Source organism: Mobula hypostoma, chromosome 1 (assembly GCF_963921235.1).
Source record: "Mobula hypostoma chromosome 1, sMobHyp1.1, whole genome shotgun sequence".
NCBI lineage: Eukaryota > Metazoa > Chordata > Chondrichthyes > Myliobatiformes > Myliobatidae > Mobula > Mobula hypostoma.
In genome coordinates this window covers 137,042,770-137,061,794 of record NC_086097.1, presented here as the reverse complement: position 1 = coordinate 137,061,794, position 19,025 = coordinate 137,042,770, and the positions used below count along the sequence as shown (strand labels likewise).

General features: G+C 44.9%; 1 protein-coding gene across 5 annotated transcripts in view; it reads left to right on the top strand.

Moving 5' to 3' along the window:
* The window catches only part of col14a1a (collagen, type XIV, alpha 1a), a 267,320-nt gene that overhangs the window by 128,130 nt on the left and 120,165 nt on the right, over positions 1-19,025 (top strand). For all 5 annotated transcript variants that reach the window (XM_063056387.1, XM_063056396.1, XM_063056368.1 and 2 more), the window contains exons 12-14: positions 15,674-15,819; positions 16,681-16,810; positions 18,413-18,552. In XM_063056387.1, the coding sequence (XP_062912457.1) occupies positions 15,674-15,819; positions 16,681-16,810; positions 18,413-18,552 (416 nt within the window). The remainder of the gene's footprint in view (positions 1-15,673; positions 15,820-16,680; positions 16,811-18,412; positions 18,553-19,025) is intronic.

Here is a 19,025-nt window from a genome sequence, read left to right as displayed (position 1 = left end):
GAGATTGCTGAGCCTCTGGCTAGGATCTTTATGTCCTTGTTGTCCACGGGAATGGTATCGGAGGATTGGAGGGAGGCGAATGTTGTCCCCTTGTTCAAAAAAGGTAGTAGGGATAGTCTGGGTAATTATAGACCAGTGAGTCTTACGCCTGTGGTGGGAAAGCTGTTGGAAAAGATTCTTAGAGATAGGATCTATAGGCATTTAGAGAATCATGGTCTGGTCAGGGACAGTCAGCATGGCTTTGTGAAGGGCAGATCGTGCCTAATAAGCCTGATAGAGTTCTTTGAGGAGGTGACCAGGCATATAGATGAGGGTAGTGCACTGGATGTGATCTATATGGATTTTAGTAAGGCATTTGACAAGGTTCCACATGGTAGGCTTATTCAGAAAGTTAGAAGGCATGGGATCCAGGGAAGTTTGGCCAGGTGGATTCAGAATTGGCTTGCCTGCAGAAGGCAGAGGGTGGTGGTGGAGGGAGTACATTCAGATTGGAGGATTGTGACTAGTGGTGTCCCACAAGGATCTGTTCTGGGACCTCTACTTTTCGTGATTTTTATTAACGACCTGGATGTTGGGGTAGAAGGGTGGGTTGGCAAGTTTGCAGATGATACAAAGGTTGGTGGTGTTGTAAATAGTGTAGAGGATTGTCAAAGATTGCAGAGAGACATTGATAGGATGCAGGAGTGGGCTGAGAAGTGGCAGATGGAGTTCAACCCAGAGAAGTGTGAGGTGGTACACTTTGGAAGGACAAACTCCAAGGCAGAGTACAAAGTAAATGGCAGGATACTTGGTAGTGTGGAGGAGCAGAGGGATCTCGGGATACATGTCCACAGATCCCTGAAAGTTGCCTCACAGGTGGATAGGGTAGTTAAGAAAGCTTATGGGGTGTTAGCTTTCATAAGTCGAGGGATAGAGTTTAAGAGTCGCGATGTAATGATGCAGCTCTATAAAACTCTGGTTAGGCCACACTTGGAGTACTGTGTCCAGTTCTGGTCACCTCACTATACGAAGGATGTGGAAGCATTGGAAAGGGTACAGAGGAGATTTACCAGGATGCTACCTGGTTTAGAAAGTATGCATTATGATCAGAGATTAAGGGAGCTAGGGCTTTACTCTTTGGAGAGAAGGAGGATGAGAGGAGACATGATAGAGGTGTACAAGATAATAAGAGGAATAGATAGAGTGGATAGCCAGCACCTCTTCCCCAGGGCACCATTGCTCAATACAAGAGGACATGGCTTTAAGGTAAGGGGTGGGAAGTTCAAGGGGGATATTAGAGGAAGGTTTTTTACTCAGAGAGTGGTTGGTGCGTGGAATGCACTGCCTGAGTCAGTGGTGGAGGCAGATACACTAGTGAAGTTTAAGAGACTACTAGACAGGTATATGGAGGGATCTAAGGTGGGGGCTTATATGGGAGGCAGGGTTTGAGGGTCGGCACAACATTGTGGGCTGAAGGGCCTGTACTGTGCTGTACTATTTTATGTTCTATGTTCAAGCTCGAGGACAACTTCTGTCCTGCTGTGTTGAGACTTGAACAGCTCCATGTATGGTAGAGGTGAACTCTTAATCTCTCATTCTGCCTCATCATGGTTGTTACATTTTATATGTCTACTTTCTCTGTAATTGTGACCCTATATTCTTCATCCTGTTTTAATGTTTTGCTACTTCTTTACACGTGTTTGGAATGATCTGTCTGGATGGCATGCAAAAAAAAAGATTTTCTCCAATTATGAGAACTGCCAACCCTCTTGGAGTCTCCAGGAATTAAAGATTGGTCTCCTGGTCACTGCTTTTGTATGTCTCCTGGCCAATTCTCTGATTCTTTCAAGAAAGAGTTAGAGCTCTTAAAGATAGCGGAGTGAAGGGTTATGGGGAGAAGGCAGGAACGGGATACTGATTGTGGATGATCAGCCATGATCACAGTGAATGGTGGTGCTGGCTCAAAGGGCCGAATGACCTACTATTGTCTGTTGCCTATTGCTCTGATCTGGAGAAAAAATGGCTGATGGCTTTAGCAAGGGAAAGATTGGAAATGGTCAAGGAGTATTTAGGCAGCTGAGAACGGTGGGAGGTCGAGATCTCATGATATAATCTCTACATCTGGAATGATCTGTCTGGATGGCATGCAAAAAAAAAAAGATTTTCTCCAATTATGAGAACTGCCAACCCTCTTGGAGTCTCCAGGAATTAAAGATTGGTCTCCTGGTCACTGCTTTTGTATGTCTCCTGGCCAATTCTCTGGATTCTTTGGTGGGTATTGTCTATTGCCTATTGCTCTGATCCGGAGGAAAAATGGCTGATGGCTTTGGCAAGGGAAAGATTGGAAATGCTCAAGGAGTATTTAGGCAGCTGAGAATGGTGGGAGGTCGAGATCTCATGATATAACCTCTACATCTGAGGCAAGTCGGTAACATACTTAAATATCAACTCTGACATTTGCAACTTTAAATATTTGAGATTGAGAAACAGTTATGATTATGCATGGAATGCAGGAACAGTGCTGAAAACTTTTTTTTTGTAATAAAGGTCAGCCAGGGGAAAGAAGGGTCTTACTGGAGACAAAGGTTTTGGCAGAGCCTATTCCTATAAAAGTCTGAAACAACTCACACAGTAATTCATCAATAATGCTTTGTAGCATTGGACAGAAGATTATTCATTGTTCACAAAATTAGACTACATGGCAGTCCCAGATTTGGTTTAAGGTCAAGTTCATTGATGTTAGTCTATAAACCTGACAGCTGTAAGATCATTGTGGATATGGAGAGCAGATTTAGTTTTGTGGGAGGATCTAGAACCAGGCTCACTGAATAAATTTAGACTGAGATTAGGCAAGGTTTGTGGGTCTTTGGAATTTTTTTCTCTCAAATGGCTGTGGAAGCAGAGTGTTTGAATACTTCAATGGCAAAACTAGATTGCATCTTGATACGCAATGGATTGAAGGTGGGTAGGAATATGGAGCTGAGGCTACCATCACATTTGAAAAGGGCTGAATTGCCTTCTCCTCCCTCTGACTGATTAGCTTGTACAGACATTTTAAAGGATAAATTCATGATTGAACACTATACATAGAACAGTACAGCACATGAATTGGGCCATTATGTCCGTGCCAAGCATAGCACTAAATTAAACTAGATCTCTTCTGCCTGCTTCCGATTCATATGCCTCCATCCCCTCCACATTCCCGTGTCTGTCTAAAAGTGTCTGAGAGGCCACCTTTGCGTCTGGTTCTATCACCTCCCCTGACAGCCACCCACCTCTCTCTGTTTAAAAAAAAACTTGCCCTGTATATCTCCTTAAAGTATTCCCCCCTCATCTTCAATACATGTTCTTGTATCTTTGACGTTTCCATCCCGAGAGAAAGATTCTGACTTTCTACCCTAACCCTGCCTCTCATCATTTTATGAACCTCTGTCAGGTTTCCCCTCCACAGAAACCTATTCAGGTTTGTCCGTCTTCTCCTTATAGCGCGTGCCCTCTAAACAAGTTAAATGGATTAACTAGATAAATGCAGCTAACTGGAATGTTTTCCATTTAACCAGTGTAAACCTAAATTGCATGGTAGCCTTACAAAGCATGATGCTGGTTTGCAACTGGGAGCCAGAGCCAGTGCCATTGGCAAATGGAATTGCTGTCAACGTCACCGGGAATTGTCTCTTTACTGCTTCCAATTGGCTTTTTCCTTAAAGTAAGCTATTTTCAAGCTTGCTTTATTATTAGATGTAGAGGCAGTTGGCAGTGTACCTGACATGACTGAGGCACTATTCTGAACATAACAAGGTAATATGATCTTGGCACTGAATCTCGGCTCGAATCCCACTGTAGTCACTTTAATGCATAGTTGGGGCTGACAGTCCCTGTGTACCAGGGTTAAAATTTGTCCCGAGCCTTGTGGCCCATCAGGCCGGTGAAGCGACTGAGAGTACAAGACTTTCCCCTGGATAGGATGCCAGTCTATTGCGAGGTTAAACCCATTTTCAGCTGGGTAGACTGGAGCAGTGTGTGGTTAAGTGCCTTGGCCGAGACTTGAACCCACAACCTTCAGATCACTTGGCCACACACCATGTGTACCATTGCAGGAGTACTTTACTGTCTAGTGGAAGAGGTGCAAGGAACTTCCCAATGGTGTCCTGGCTACACTTACCCTTTGGAGCAATATTGTCAAGTTTGATAATCTGGTCAGTATCATGTTGCTACTTGTGGGAGCTTGCTGTGCATAAGTTAGCTGATAGGTTTCCCCAGTCACCAAAAATATAACCTGGTCCAGCCTCCTGGATGCTAAGGCCGAGAAAGCACAGTAACACTTCTACATGCTCAGAAAGCGAAGGACGTCCCCAGTGACCCTCGCCCATTATTCCAGGTGCATTCTAGAAAGCAGCCTGTCCGATGCATCACAGTGCGGTATTGCTGCCGCTCTGCCCAAGTCTGAAAATAATTGCAGAGAATTGTGAACGCAGCCCAGTCCATCTCACAAACCAGTCATCACTACATGGACTCCATCTTCATTTCCAGCTGCCTCAGGAAAGCCGCCAGCATAGTCTAGGATGCCTCCAGCCCTGGGCGTTCTCCCTTCTCCCCTCTCCTGTCAGATAGAAGAACATACAGAAGACTGACATTTTACTACCTTAATGCAAGATGTATAGCATGAAATCACAGACAAGAGTGCACAGTCGTAAACAAACCACAAACAAAAGAAGCCTCCAGCTTCCACCCGGCCCTCAAATTCACCTAGTCCATTTCCAACGCTTCCCTTCCCTTTCTCAATCTCACTGTCTCGATCTCCAGAAACAGCTTGTCACTGATGTCTATTATAAATCAACGGACTCTCACAGCTACCTGAACTATACGTCGTCCCACCCTGCTACTTGTAAAAACACCATCCCCTTCTCTCAATTCCTCCGTCTCCATTGCAGCCACTCTCAGGATGAGGCTTTTCATTTTAGAACGAAGGAGAAGTCCTCCTTTTTCAAAGAAAGGGGCTTCCCTTCCTCTACCATCAACGCTGTCCCCAACCGCATCTCCTCCACTTCACACACGTCTGATCTTACCCCATCCTCCCTCCACCCTACCAGGGATAAGGTTCCTTTTGTCCTCACCTACCACCCCACCAGCCTCCGTGTCCAATACATAATTCTCCGAAATTTCCGCCCCCTCAACTGGATCCCACCACCAAACACATCTTCCCCTCCCCCCACTTTCTGCTTTGCACAGGGATTTCGCCCTACGCGACTCCCTTGTCCATTAATCCCTCCCCACTGATCTGATCTCCCTCCTGACACTTATCCTTGCAAGCAGAACAAGTGCTTCACCTGTTTCTACACCTCCTCCCTCACTACCATTCAGGGCCCCAAACAGTCCTTTCAGGTGAGGCGACACTTCATCTGTGAGTCTGTTGGGGTCTTCTACTGTGTTCAGTGCTCCCGGTGTGGCCTCTTGTATATCGGTGAGACCCGACATAGATTGAGAGACCGCTCTGCCGAGCATCTACGCTCTGTCTGCCAGAACAGGCGGGATCTCCCAATGGCCACCCATTTTAATTCTGCTTCCCATTCCCATTTTGATATGTCCCTCCATGGCCTCCTCCACTGTCGTGATGAGGCCACACATAGGTCAGAGGAACAACACCTTGTATTCCGTTTGGGTAGCCTCCAACCTGATGGCATGTAATGCCTCCCCCCACCCCCCTTTACCATTTCCCATCCCCTTGTCCCTCTCTCATGTTATCTCCTTGCCCACCTATCGTCTCCCTCTGGTGCTTACCCCACCCTTTCTTCTTTCTTCTATGGGCTTTTGTCTCTTTCACCAATCAGCTTCTATGCTCTTTACTTCATCCCTCCTCCTCCAGGTTTCACCTATCACCTGGTGTCTGTCTCTCCCCTCCCCCACCTTTCAAATCTACTCCTCTGCTTTTCCTTCCAGTCCTGCCGAAGGGTTTCAGCCCAAAACGTCAACTGTACTTTTTTTCCATAGATGCTGCCTGGCCTGCTGAGTTCCTCCAGCATTTTGTATAGTGTGATCTGGCTAGATTGCATGCAAAACAAAGGCTTTTCACCGTATCTCAGTACACAGGACGATAATAAACCAGCTACCAATGCCGATGGTGTATACGTTTCAGAAAGTAGACATCTCGCTTTATAGTTGTCAGGGGGCATTTCTGTAGGGCTGAAACTTGGAGTAGAAATGCAGGTGATTTCGCCAACTCATCATCCAATCCCAACTCTATACCATATGTAATGAAAATCTTGTCCAATTTACCTTCCATCAAATACTAGTAGCTCTGGCACATCACTGCAGATCACTTAGGAAATGTTTCTTCTCCTGCATCCTAGATGGTTTTCAGGCACCAGAGAGAAATCTGTAATAACTTGTAACAAAGGCAGTGTGAGAGGACATAGAAATGCAGCAGATGAGTGAGGGCACCAGCTCGGCTGAGAGCTAATCCAACCATACCAGCAGAACCATCACTTTTCCTGGCCAATGTCCGCTCGCTAGAAATTAAAATGGACTCACTGAGACTGTGAATGATTGCACAGAAAGAGATGAGAAACTGCTACATTCTAGCTTTTACTGAAACATGACTAAACAACAACTTGACCGACTTGGCATTTTGACTCGACGGGATGACACTAATGGACTCACTGTTGAGGAAATCCAGAGGAGGTGGAATCTGTGTGTACATTGACAAAGCACAAACTCACGTGTAGATAGCAGTCACTGTTCTGGGGCAATTGAACATCTTATAATTAAATGCCAGAAACATTACCAGCTCGGGGAGTTTACTGTTTCATTCATCACTGGTGTGAACATCCCCCACCCCAGAGCACGAACATGAAGGACGCACTGGGAAAGCTTTACAGTATCGTCAGCCCTCTACAAGACAAGCATCCGGACGGTCTCTTCATAATTACAGGAATCCTGGATCATAGAACTTGCAGGATATTTTACCCAAATTCTACCAACACATCACCATGGCCACTAGGGGGACAAACAAACTGGATTATGTCTATACAAGCAGACACAGTACTTACAAAGCCATCCCCTGACCTCATCTTGACTTCCCTGGCAACACCTCCACAAAGTTTACACCAGCATGCCGACTGCTGCAGAAAATGGAGAAACCAGTGAAGAGGACTATCCAGAGGACGGTTTAGAATGGACTTATACAGGGCTCTATATTTCCGGATTGTTCTAAATGTACTAACTGGCAGATGTTCAAGGAGGCTGTCACAACCAGAGAAGAGAGAGGTCGCGAGGATTATGCCTCAGCTGTCACCAGCTGCATCAGTAGGTGTGCGCATGTCAATAGTACTTCAAGAACAGCCATCTCACAGCCCAATCAGAAGCCACAGCTGAACATGGAGGTGCGCTCCCTACGAAAAGCCCAGGATGGTGCCTTCAAGACTGGTGACTGAGCAGCTCTCAGGACAGGCAAGAGAAACCTCATCTTGGGCATCGATAGGGTTGAGACCTCCGAACCCTCAAAATTCAGGAACACCTGTCCAATAACGATTTCCAGTGTATGCGACTGGGTATTAAGGGCCTTTACTGACTGTGCAAGGATAAACATCATCGACTGTGCCAGTGACACCTCCCTCCCTGACACTCTAAACGACTTTTACGCTCGCTTCGAGGGTTGCAGCCCGACGTCTGCCACAAAAATCACTCCTCTCCCAGGTGAGCAGCCACTGTCTGTAACAGCAGCAGGCGTGGGAAGGACTCTGCAGAAAGTCATCTCCCATAAGGTGCCTGAGTACTCGTGGAGAGTGCATACCAGCTCACTGACATCTTCACAGACATCTTCAACACTTCCCTCATCCAGGCTGCTGTCCCCGCATGCTGCAAGTCAGCCGCCATCATCCCTGTACCAAAGAACTCTACACCTTCGGAACTAAATGACTCCTGCCCAGTGGCACTGATGCCAACCAGCACGAAATGTTTTGAATGGTTGATAATGGCACATACCAAAAGCTGCCCTGTTGCCACACTGGACACTCACCAAAGTGCTTACCGAGAGAACCACTCTCTGACAGATGTTATAGCATCTGTCTTGCTCCTGGTCCTGACACACCTCGAAAAGAAGGACATTTCTGTCGGAATGCTAATGCTGTTTCTGGATTTCAGTTTGGCATTCAACACTGTTGTCCCACAGACCTTGGTGATCAAACTCCTACTCCTCGGTCTCAATACACCACTGTGCAACTGGGTGTTGGACTTCCTAACGAACAGGCCTCAGGATGCATAACCGCTCCTTCCTCTCCATCATCCTGAACACGGGTGCCCCCTCAGGGATGTGTGCTGAGCCCACTGCTGTACACTCTGCTCACACGTATTTGCATGACCAAACACCCGAGCAATCACATCGTCGATGACACGGTGATGGTGGGGCTCATCACCAAGAACGATGAGCTGGCCAGCAGGGTGGAGATGCAAGAGCTCAGTGCCTGGTGCCAGGCAAATAATGTCAGCAAGATAAAGGAACTGATCTCACACAACCTCTCATGGTTCCAGAACGCATCATATGCATTCAAGAAAGCTCACCAATGCCTTTACTTTCAGAGAAGGCTGAAGAGAGCTGGACTTTGCACATCCATACTCACTTCACTCTACAGATGGGCAGTAGAGGACAGCTTAACGAGCTGCGTCTCTGCACGGTACAGAAATTGCACTGCAGAGAACAGGAATGGGTGGCCAGAACTGCCCGACGCATCACTGGCACCAGCCTACCCACCATCGAGAGCGTATAGACGGAAAGGTGCCAGTAACATCATGAAGGATCCACCCACCCTGCTCATGGACTGTCAGAGAGAAGACTATGTAGCATCCACACCAGGACAACCAGATTCAAAAACAGTTACCTTCCCCAAGCAGTAAGACTGATCAACACCACCACCCACTAACCCAGCGGTCCCCAACCACCTGGCTGCAAAGCATGTGCTACTGGGCCGCGAGGAAACGATGTGAGTCAGCTGCACCTTTCCTCATTCCCTGTCACGCACTGTTGAACTTGAACATAGGGTTGCCAACTGTCCCGTATTTGCCGGGACATCCCGTATATTGGGCTAAGTTGTTTTGTCCTATACGGGACCGCCCTTGTCCCGTATTCCCCCCACTAAGGTAGAGCGTTCCTATGAAACCTTTCATGCCGAAATGGTGTAAAGCGAAGAAGCAATTACCATTAATTTATATGGGAAAAAATTTTGAGCGTTCCCAGATCCAAAAAATAACCTACCAAATCATACCAAATAACACATAAAACCGAAAATAACACTAACATATAGTAAGTGTATTAATGATATGATAAATACACAGCCTATATAAAGTAGAAATAATGTATGTACAGTGTAGTCGGGAAGATTAAGTCAAAACCGATTCGTGGAAAAAAATTGGCACGTATGCGCATGCGCACACAGGTGCCTGCGCAAGGCTTCATGGTCATGGTAGTCTTTCTCGGGGTAAACACTGTCCCGGGATTTGACTGCTACTTTTGTCCCTTATTTGGGAGTGAGAAAGTTGGCAACCCTAACTGTAAAAGACATGTTGAGGTGAGTTTAACCCTACTTAAACACTCCCACCCCCGCCCCGGCTGGATGGACCACAAGAATATTGTCAATATTAAACCGGTCTGCGGTGCAAAAAAGGGTTGGGGACCCCTGCACTAACCCACCTCTCCACACCCCCGGCCACCACTACTTTATCATTTCCTGTCAGTCACTTTACATACAGACATTCCTCTGCCTGGCGTCACTTACTGACATGCAATCAATCTATGTTTATAATATATCTTATATGAACATGAGAAATAGGAGTAGGAGTAGGCTATCTGGCCTGTCAAGCCTGGTCCACTATTGAATATGATCATGGCTGATCTCAAAGGTTTCAAAGGTACACTTAATGTCAGAGAAATGTACACAATATACATCCTGAAATGCATTTTCTTCGCAACCATCCACGAAAACAGAGGAGTGCCCCAAAGATTGAATGACAGTTAAATGTTAGAACCTCAAAGCTCCCCAAGCTCTCCCCACCCACACGTAAGCAGCAGCAAAGTAACAGTCCCCCCTCCCCCACCAGCAAAAAAAAAGCATCAGCACCCACCGCCGAGCACTCAAGCGTGCAGCAAAGCATCAGCAAAGACACAGACGTGCAGTACCCCAAAGACTACTCGTTCACCCAGTATTCAACATGCCACAGGCTCTCTCTCTCCCTAATAAGGGAAAAAGAGGTGTCTTCGTTTCACAGTAAGAGGGGAGACATAACAAACAACTCGCTGAATTACCATGTTAAAAGTTCATTGCGTCGCTGATCTCTGGGCACGTTGGCAAAGATCTTCTGTCTCCCCCAACATGCCGATTTCCTGCAGCGGCCCACCTCCAGAGCCATGAAATCCCAAAACTGAAGGCGAGCTAATCTTTTAGGCCGCGTCCTTGGTATATCGAATAATGGCCAGTCGTGAGACCCCGAGAGCGGGTCCCATTTCCGCAAGGAACCAAAGTCAGCATGTAACTCCAGGTCAGGGTCTTCAAATGAACCCTGAAAGGGAAAAATAGAGATATAAAAGATAGAAATAGAGCTGTTTCCGAAGATGTAAGCAAGAGAGTCATCGTTGGGTGCCATTGTTTCTCCTAAGCTCCTCCTCCTGGCCATGGACTCATCTCCACCTACTTGCCTTTTCTCCATAACCCTCAATTCCCCTACTATGTAAAAATCTATCCAACCTTGTCTTTAATATATTTACTGAGGTACCCTCCACTGCTTCATTGGGACAGATTCACCACTCTTCGGGTAAGTCAGTTCCTCCTCATCTTAGTCCTAAATTGACTCCCCTGAGTTTTGAGGCTATGTCCCATAGTTCTAGTCTCACCTACCAGTGGAAACAACTTTCCTGCCTCTATCTTATCTATCCCCTTTGTAACACCTGTGCAGCACTGATCTTATCGTGTGTGACTAGTTACCACACTCTTTGAGAAAATCAAACTAGAGAGTACTACACTGGATGCTAGTACGCCATCAGAAGATTCTAGGTATCGGAAGGAGGCAGTGATTAGAAACCACATACTTCTGGAGATAAGTTTTGATTATAAGGAAAAAAAAAATTTGTACAAAATATTTACATGAGCAAGGACAGTTTAAAATTCCAAAATTCTATTTAGGTTCCAAATCTTAGATATCAAACCAAAGCAAATTCCTTTTTAATTAGAATCTGTGAGATTCCTTTACTACTCTAATCTCTCTAACTAATTAGATCTAGTGCTATTCGCTATTTAAAAGTTTACAGACTAAACTTTCCTTTTTACTTATCCTGAGTTAGTTAGAAACCCAAATATAATTCCTATTCTTAAGTATTATAGTTAACTTTAGTTTCAGTTCCAGGCAGTATACCTACAAGTTTAAATTCAAATTCAAAAATTATATATACACAGTTTAACTCCTTTCACGACAATTCCCCAACATCACAACTTTAAAGCCAAGTAAATTTCATTCAGTGACTTATCAAAGTCTTTGGAAAAATAATCAGTTCCTGCAGAAAATCAAATTTGGATTAAATCTTCTGCATCATTACACATTTTGTTCCCACGCTGGTTCCTCATCTTGGGTGGCTTGCATAAAATAGTTGATCATCCATCGAAAGTCAGTTCACAAACTTGTACAAAAACTTGACTAAATCCCTTGGTATGATTTTACTGAACTCACACCTGACTACAGGGTAAGGACTTTGACACTCGTCTCTGCCGATGTTGTCTCATTACAGCTGCTGCGTGTTATAGCCGTAGCTTCAATAATTCTTTTATCACTATTGTCTCTCCTCCAGGGATTTCACTGACATTTTCAAGTTAGAAGGGTAAAGATACTCACTACTAATTCTGCTCTTAACAGTTCATGTCTTTAGCTTCTGATCGTTGCTGCAGTTTTCTCCTTGTCCGTGTCTGTGTCAGCCACACTCCGCTCTTGCATGGTGTGTTTTTTTTCAAATTCTCTTCTTAAAAATAAATCAGTAAGGCTCGTTTTCATCCCTTCGCAGGTGAAGCTTTTTAACATTACATCTTTGGATTAATTAACCTGGGTTACATTTTCATAATTTTATCTGTTTCTGTAAGATATCCTCTTATCCTTCTGAATTCCAGCGAGTACAGTCCCAGGCAACTGAATTGCTCCTCATCGTCTAACCCCTTCACCTCATCCCTGGAAGAATCAACCTAGTGAACCTCCTCTGCACCGCCTCCAACACCAGTATATCCTTCCTCAAGTAAGGAGACCAGAACTGCACACAGTACTCCAGATGTGGCCTCACCAGTACCCTGTACAGTTGCAGCATAACCTCCCTGCTCTTAAATTCAATCCTTCCAGCAATGAAGGCCAACATTCCATTTGCCCTCTTGATAACCTGCTGCACCTGAAAACCAACCTTTTGTGATTCAAGCACACGCACTTCCCAGTCCCTCTGCACAGCAGCGTGCTGCAATTTTTTACTATTTAAATAATAATCTGCTCTTCCATTTTTCCTTCCAAAGTGGAAGACCTCTCATTTACCAACATTGTACTCCATCTGCCAGATCCTTGCCCACTCACTTAACCTATCGATATCTCTTTGCAGACACTCCATATCCTCTGCACAATTTACTTTTCCACTCGATTTAATATCATCAGCAAACTTAGACACACAATGCTTGGTTCCCTCTTCCAAATGGTTAATGTATATCGTGAACAGTTGTGGGCCCAGCACCGACCCCTGTGGCACACCGCTCACCACTGATTGCCAACCAGAGAAACACCCATGTATCCCAACTCTCTGCTTTCTATTAGTTAACCAATTCTCTATCCATGCTAATACATCACCCCCAGCTCTATGCATCCTGGAGAAGTCTCTTATGTGGCACCTTATCGAACGCCTTCTGGAAATCCAAGAAAATAAGGTTCATCTGTTCCCCTTTATCCACTACGCTTATTATATCCTCAAAGAACTCCAGTAAGTTTGTCAAATAGGACCTGCTTTTGCTGAATCCACACTATATCTGCCTGATGAATCATTTCTTTCCAGATGCCTTGCTATTTCTTCTTTAATGATAGCTTCAAGCATGTTCCCAACTACAGATGCTAAACTAACTGGCCTATGGTTGCCTGCCTCTTGCCTACATCCTCTTTTGAACAGCGGTGTTACTTTCACCTTCTTCCAATCTGCAGGGAACTGCCCAGAGTCCAGAGAATTTTGGTAAATTACCACCAAAGCCTCAACTGTAACTTCTGCCATTTCTTTCAGTACCCTGGGAGACATTCCATCAGAACCCGGGGACTTGTCTATCTTTACGCCCACAAGTTTGCTCAACACTACTTCTTTAGTGATATCTGTTGTATCAAGATCCTCACCTCCCATCGTATCCATATCATCTCTCTTCAGCATGTTAGATGCGTCCTCCTCCATGAAGACTGACACAAAATAGTTGTTCAAAGCCTCAGGAATTACTTATTACTCAATATCAATTCCCCCTTCTCGTCTTCCAAGGGACCTACGTTCACTTTGGCCACCCTTTTCCACTTTATATAATTATAAAAAATTTTACTATCCATTTTCATATTTTGAGCTAGTTTATTTTCATAATCTATCTTCCCTTTCTTTATTACTCACCTATTGGTTCTTTGTTGCTTTTTAAAGATCTTCCAATCTTCCATTTTCCCACTACTCTTGGTGACTTTGCTTACTTGAGCTTCTAGTTTGATGCCTTCCTTTATTTCCTTATTTATTCAAGGCTGGCTCTTCCCATCCTTACTGTTCTTGCTTTTAACTGGAATATACTTTTGTTGAGCACCGTGAAAAATCTTGTTGAAAGTCTTCCAAGGTTCCTCAACAATCCCACCATTTAGCCTGTGTTTCCAGTCTACCCTGTCCAACTCTTCGCTCATCCCATTGTAGTCTTCATTGTTTAGGCATAATACACTGGTTTCAGACCGAACTATTGCACCCTCCATTTGTGTGAGAAACTCAGTCATACTGTGATCACGGTTTCTAAGAGGATCGCTAACTACAAGATCACTAATTTTACCAGTCTCATTGCACAGGACCAGATCCAAGATTACACGTTCCCTTGTAGGTTCAGTAACATGCTGTTCAAGTAAGCCATCATGGATGCATTCTGCGAAGTTCACCTCAGACTGTCTCAACCAGCTTGATTCACCCGATCTATGTGCAAGTTAAAGTCCCCCACAATAAATGCAGTTCCATTCTTACATGCCTCAGATATTTCTCTGTTTATTGCCTGTGCCACTGTAATGTTATTATTCAGTGGACGATAGACAACTTCCACCAATGATTTTTTTTTCCATTTACTATTCCTAATCCCATCCCAGATGGATTCAATATTCTGCTGCTTAGACTTTGTATCATCTCTCACTGTCACCCTGATCTCATCTTTAATTAAGAGTGCTGCCCTACCTCCCTTACCTTCCTGCCTACCCTTCCATATTAACTGATATTCTTAGATATTTAATTCCCAATCCCCTCCACCCTGCAACCACATTTCTGCAATGGCCACTAGATCATGCCCCTTCATATTGATTTGTGTCACAAGTTCATTGACCTTGTTATGAATACTATGGGCTTTCAGATAAAGTGCCCTTACACTCATTATGCTTTTAAAATCTAGTAATCTTTGTCTGTTATGCACTTAACTTTTCTGTGCTCCACCCTTACTTTTCTCTTCAACTTTTGTTGTTACTTTATCTTTATCCACACTTTTTAATTCATACTTCTCCAATCTGTTGAACCCACCCCGTGCTACTTAGTTTAAAGCCCTCTCCATAACCCTAGTTATGCGATTCACCAGAATCCAGGTCCCATCACAGTTCAGGTGAAGCCAGTCCCAATGGAACAGCTCCCTCCCTCCCTCCCCTGTACTGGTGCCAGATTCCCATTAATTCAAACCCACTTCTCCAATACCAATCCTTGAGCCATGCATTTAACTATGTATATGTAAATATGTATTTATATTTATTGTTTTTTTATTATTATGTTCCTTGTGCTTTTTTTGTGCTGCATTGAATCAGGAGCAACCATTATTTCATTCTCCTTTACACTTGTGTACTGGAAATAACTAATACTAAACAATTTTTGAATCGCACTTATCTCGAGCTGAGGACTGTGAATATAATGGCTGTTGATTGTGTTCGCCACAGGATCTGGCATGTTGGGACACTACCCTACTTTGGTTGGCCTACGCTGTAATGAGTAATATAAATCAGGGTTATAACTACAGAGCTGCTGGGAGCTGGATGTATTAAACTGAGAAAATTGCATAAGTAGACTAGACTTGTATTTTCAGATTAGCAGATTATGGAATGATCTAATTGTGCATTTCGAGTTGGTGAAAGGAGTTGAGAGAATTGACGGGGCAAGGCTGTGTACAGTGATGTACAGCTCCTGAGGCATGCCCCTAATATTCGAACTGGGTTGGTCAGTACTGATATCAGGATGTGGTTTCTCATCTACGGGGCAGTGAGACTCAAGATCTTGCCCTGAGGATCGTAACAAGGCTGAAGGGCCACTTGAACATGTCTGAACTGAGACTGGTGTAGTTTGAGAGAGGGAGTAGAAAGAGACGAAACTTACCTCAGCCACTGAACAGCGAGTGGGTTGGAGGGAGGCTGCTTATCCGGTGTGAATGTCCCTCTATTTATCTCCTTACAGTGGCACTTCCCGCAGCTGCGGACCTGCGCGTGTACGACGTGACCCACAACAGCATGAGAGTTAAGTGGAGACCTGCTGAATCTGCTTCTGGTTACATGATCCTTTATGCAGCACTCACAGGGGGAGACACAGCCGATGAAAAGGAGGTAGAGTTGAATAAATTAGCTCCTGTTAACGGTGGCTGTCCTGATGCGGGGCCTCAACCCTAAATATCCACATTTCCTTTCCCCCACACAGATACTGCTCAGCCTGATTGGAAACAGGAGGGACGGCAGCTACCGGAATCTGGAGCAATAAATAACCTGCGAGAGGAGCTCAGCACCTCAGGCAACATCAGTGGGAGGAAAGGAATTGTTAGCAAGGAGCCCTGATGCAGGGTTTCGACCAGAAACATCGACAATTTTCTACCCCCACCCCCCCACCCCATAGATGCTGCTCGGCCCGCTGAGTTCCTTGAGCAGATTGTTTGTTGCTCCTGTTAATGGCTGTCTGCTTACAAAATTGCATTCACAGGCCAACAGCAAACACATAGCAGGATTCACTCACTCATCTAATGCAATAAGCACTATTGTCTTGATCAGGAATTGATAACTTTCTATCTGGTCAACTGTCCACTTTGTCTTCCTCTCTTATCTGCAACCTTCCTTTCTCACCTCGCCCAAATGCTGCTCAATCTTGTGTCTCCTAACTTTCTTCTCCCAATTGCTTCGGTATTCCAAGGCCTACTGGGCAGTTTTTAATACCCAACTCTCCCTTCTCCCGGAGTCTGCATGTCAGAAACAATTACTGCGTTACTGGGGTTGAGCTGGGATCTCAAAGGCTGCTTTCAAATAGTTTGCAGAGTCGTCTGTAAGAGTTTTGGGTGATCTCACCCCAATCTGAAGCCTTTGAAGCCAAGCATTGTGGAAATCTCTTCCTACCCTGAGCCCTGCTTGTGCAACTTGTGTCGATTGGGTTGACACTGGCAATGAGGTGGCAAGAAATAACCTGTTCCTCTTTCTCCACAGGTAAAGGTGGCTGATTTTGTTACGGATATAGAACTGGAAGGTTTAATGCCAAACACTGAATACACTGTGACCGTGTATGCCATGTATGGAGACGAGGCAAGCGACCCTCTGACTGGACAAGAAACAACATGTAGGTCCTGATGGGGGTTTGTTCAAGTCATTTCAACACATGAACATCACAGTTGACCTCAGAGGAGCTTTACACCATCAGCAAATCCACCCATTTCTATCTCAGTAATATTGCCTGGCTGCACCCTAAAAAATCTGTGATGGAGTTCATACCCTTGCTGTTACCACTAGACTTGACTGTCATGGCAGGCTTTTGGTTGGCTTCCCTTGTTCTACTGACTGTGGGGTCATCTAACTCTCAGCTTCCCTTGTCCCAAGTCACATTTATTCATTTTCTCCAAGCCATTCTGCGCTGGCTGCTGGTCAAACAATGCCCCAGCATCAAAATCCTCTTCCTTATGTCCAAATCCTTTATGGTCCTATCCAGTCCCTTCACCAGTCCTCTGAGATTTCTGCCTTGCTCCAGCTCTGGCCCCTGAATCTCAACACCCCATCTCTGGCTTCAGCTGCCAAGAGGCAGAGAGTTGGAATTGGAACTGGTTTACTATTGACATGCATACTGACGTACAGTGAAAAATGCCGTCCATACAGATAATTTCAAAACATAAGTACATTGAGATAGTACAAGGGAGAAGCAATAACAGAATGTAGAACGTGGTGTAAACATGGAAGATTCTGCAGACGCTAGAAATCTGGTGTAATACACACAAAATGCTGCAGGAACTCAGCATGTCAGCTGACATCTATAGAGTGGAATACACAGTCAACATTTCAGCCCAAGACTTTTTGTCAGCCCTCCAGCACTTTGCGTGTATTATGCTGGAAATGTTGCTACAGTTACAGAAAAAGTGCAGTGCAGGCACATGGTAGAGCGCAAGGGCCACAACAAGGTCAAGAATCCTTCTTCAACGAGAAGAGGGATTTAGGGAGGACGATCCAGGACTGGAGGCTCGGGGTGACTGAAGGCATGGCCACCAATGCTATTCCTAACCTAGGTATTTGCTGTGAATGCAGGGGCACAGAGGCTTGTAGGGTTGGAAATGAGCCTGAGATTAACTCGGAACCAGTGTAGGTCAGCTGGCTCATGGTGGTATTATTGAATGGTAAGTAAGCTGCAGAATGGGTCTCACAGATTGAAAGTTAATTTTTTAAAGTTAAGAAATGTCTTTGCAGTTGTGGAGTTTGTAAGTTCAGGGTTTCCTCCCATGTCACAGAGGCCCGATAGGATAATTGGCTCCGAGCACGTAGGTGAGTGGTAGAATCTGGGGCAGAGCAGGCAGGAGTTTATGTAGCCTCTGTGTAAGTAGGTAGTTTGTGTCAGTACGGACTCAATGGCTGAATGACCTGTTTTCGTACTGACTCCGGGAATCTTGAGCAACTTGTGCGACAACACAGAATAGTAAAAATATTGGCAGCAATGGAAGAATTTGAACATGCAGGCATTGTGAGTTTCATTATTTAGTTGAAATTTAATAACATAATCAAAAGTATGGGCACTTGCCTGAAGTTTTTGCTCTTAGCAGAGAATAAAAGAGACGAGTGTAGATTAGTATAAATGGGTAGTTGGTGACGGTGTGGACTCTGTGATCCGAGGCTCTGTTTCTGTATTGTGTCTCCCTGTGAATGTGTCTTTAACTGTAAACGTTTTGTTTTCTTTACTCAGTGCCACTTACTCCTCCCAAGAACCTTCAGTTCTCCGAAATTGGGCACAGTACAGGCAGGGTCAGCTGGGAAGCAGGATCAAAGAAAGCTCTGGGTTATCGTGTCATGTATGTGAAAACTGATGGGACTATGATGAGCGAGGTGAGTGTGGCAATTGACTATACGGTATACGAGCAGAGCTAAGTCATCCAGCCCATCAAGTCTGCTCGGCCTCTTAAATCATCGTTCATGTTATTTCTCCACCCCAATCTCCTGCCTTCTACCCATAACTCTTAATCACCTTACCAATCAAGAACCAGTCAATCTCTGCATTAAATGCACGCAAAGATTTGACCTCCACAACCCTCTGTGGCAACAAATTCCAGATTCACCACAGTCTGTCTGAAGAAATTGCTCCTTACCTCAGTTCTGAAGGAGAATCCCTTTATTCTGAGGCTGTGCCCTCATATTGTAGATGCTTCAACTAATGGAAACTTCTTCTCCACGTCCAATCTATCCAGGCCTTTCAGTATCCGGTGATATGCAACAGCACATACGTAGGGAAAATCAGACAGCCTCGTTGTTGGATACAAACTGGGGAGAGAATTGCTTACAAACAAGAGACATTCTGCAGA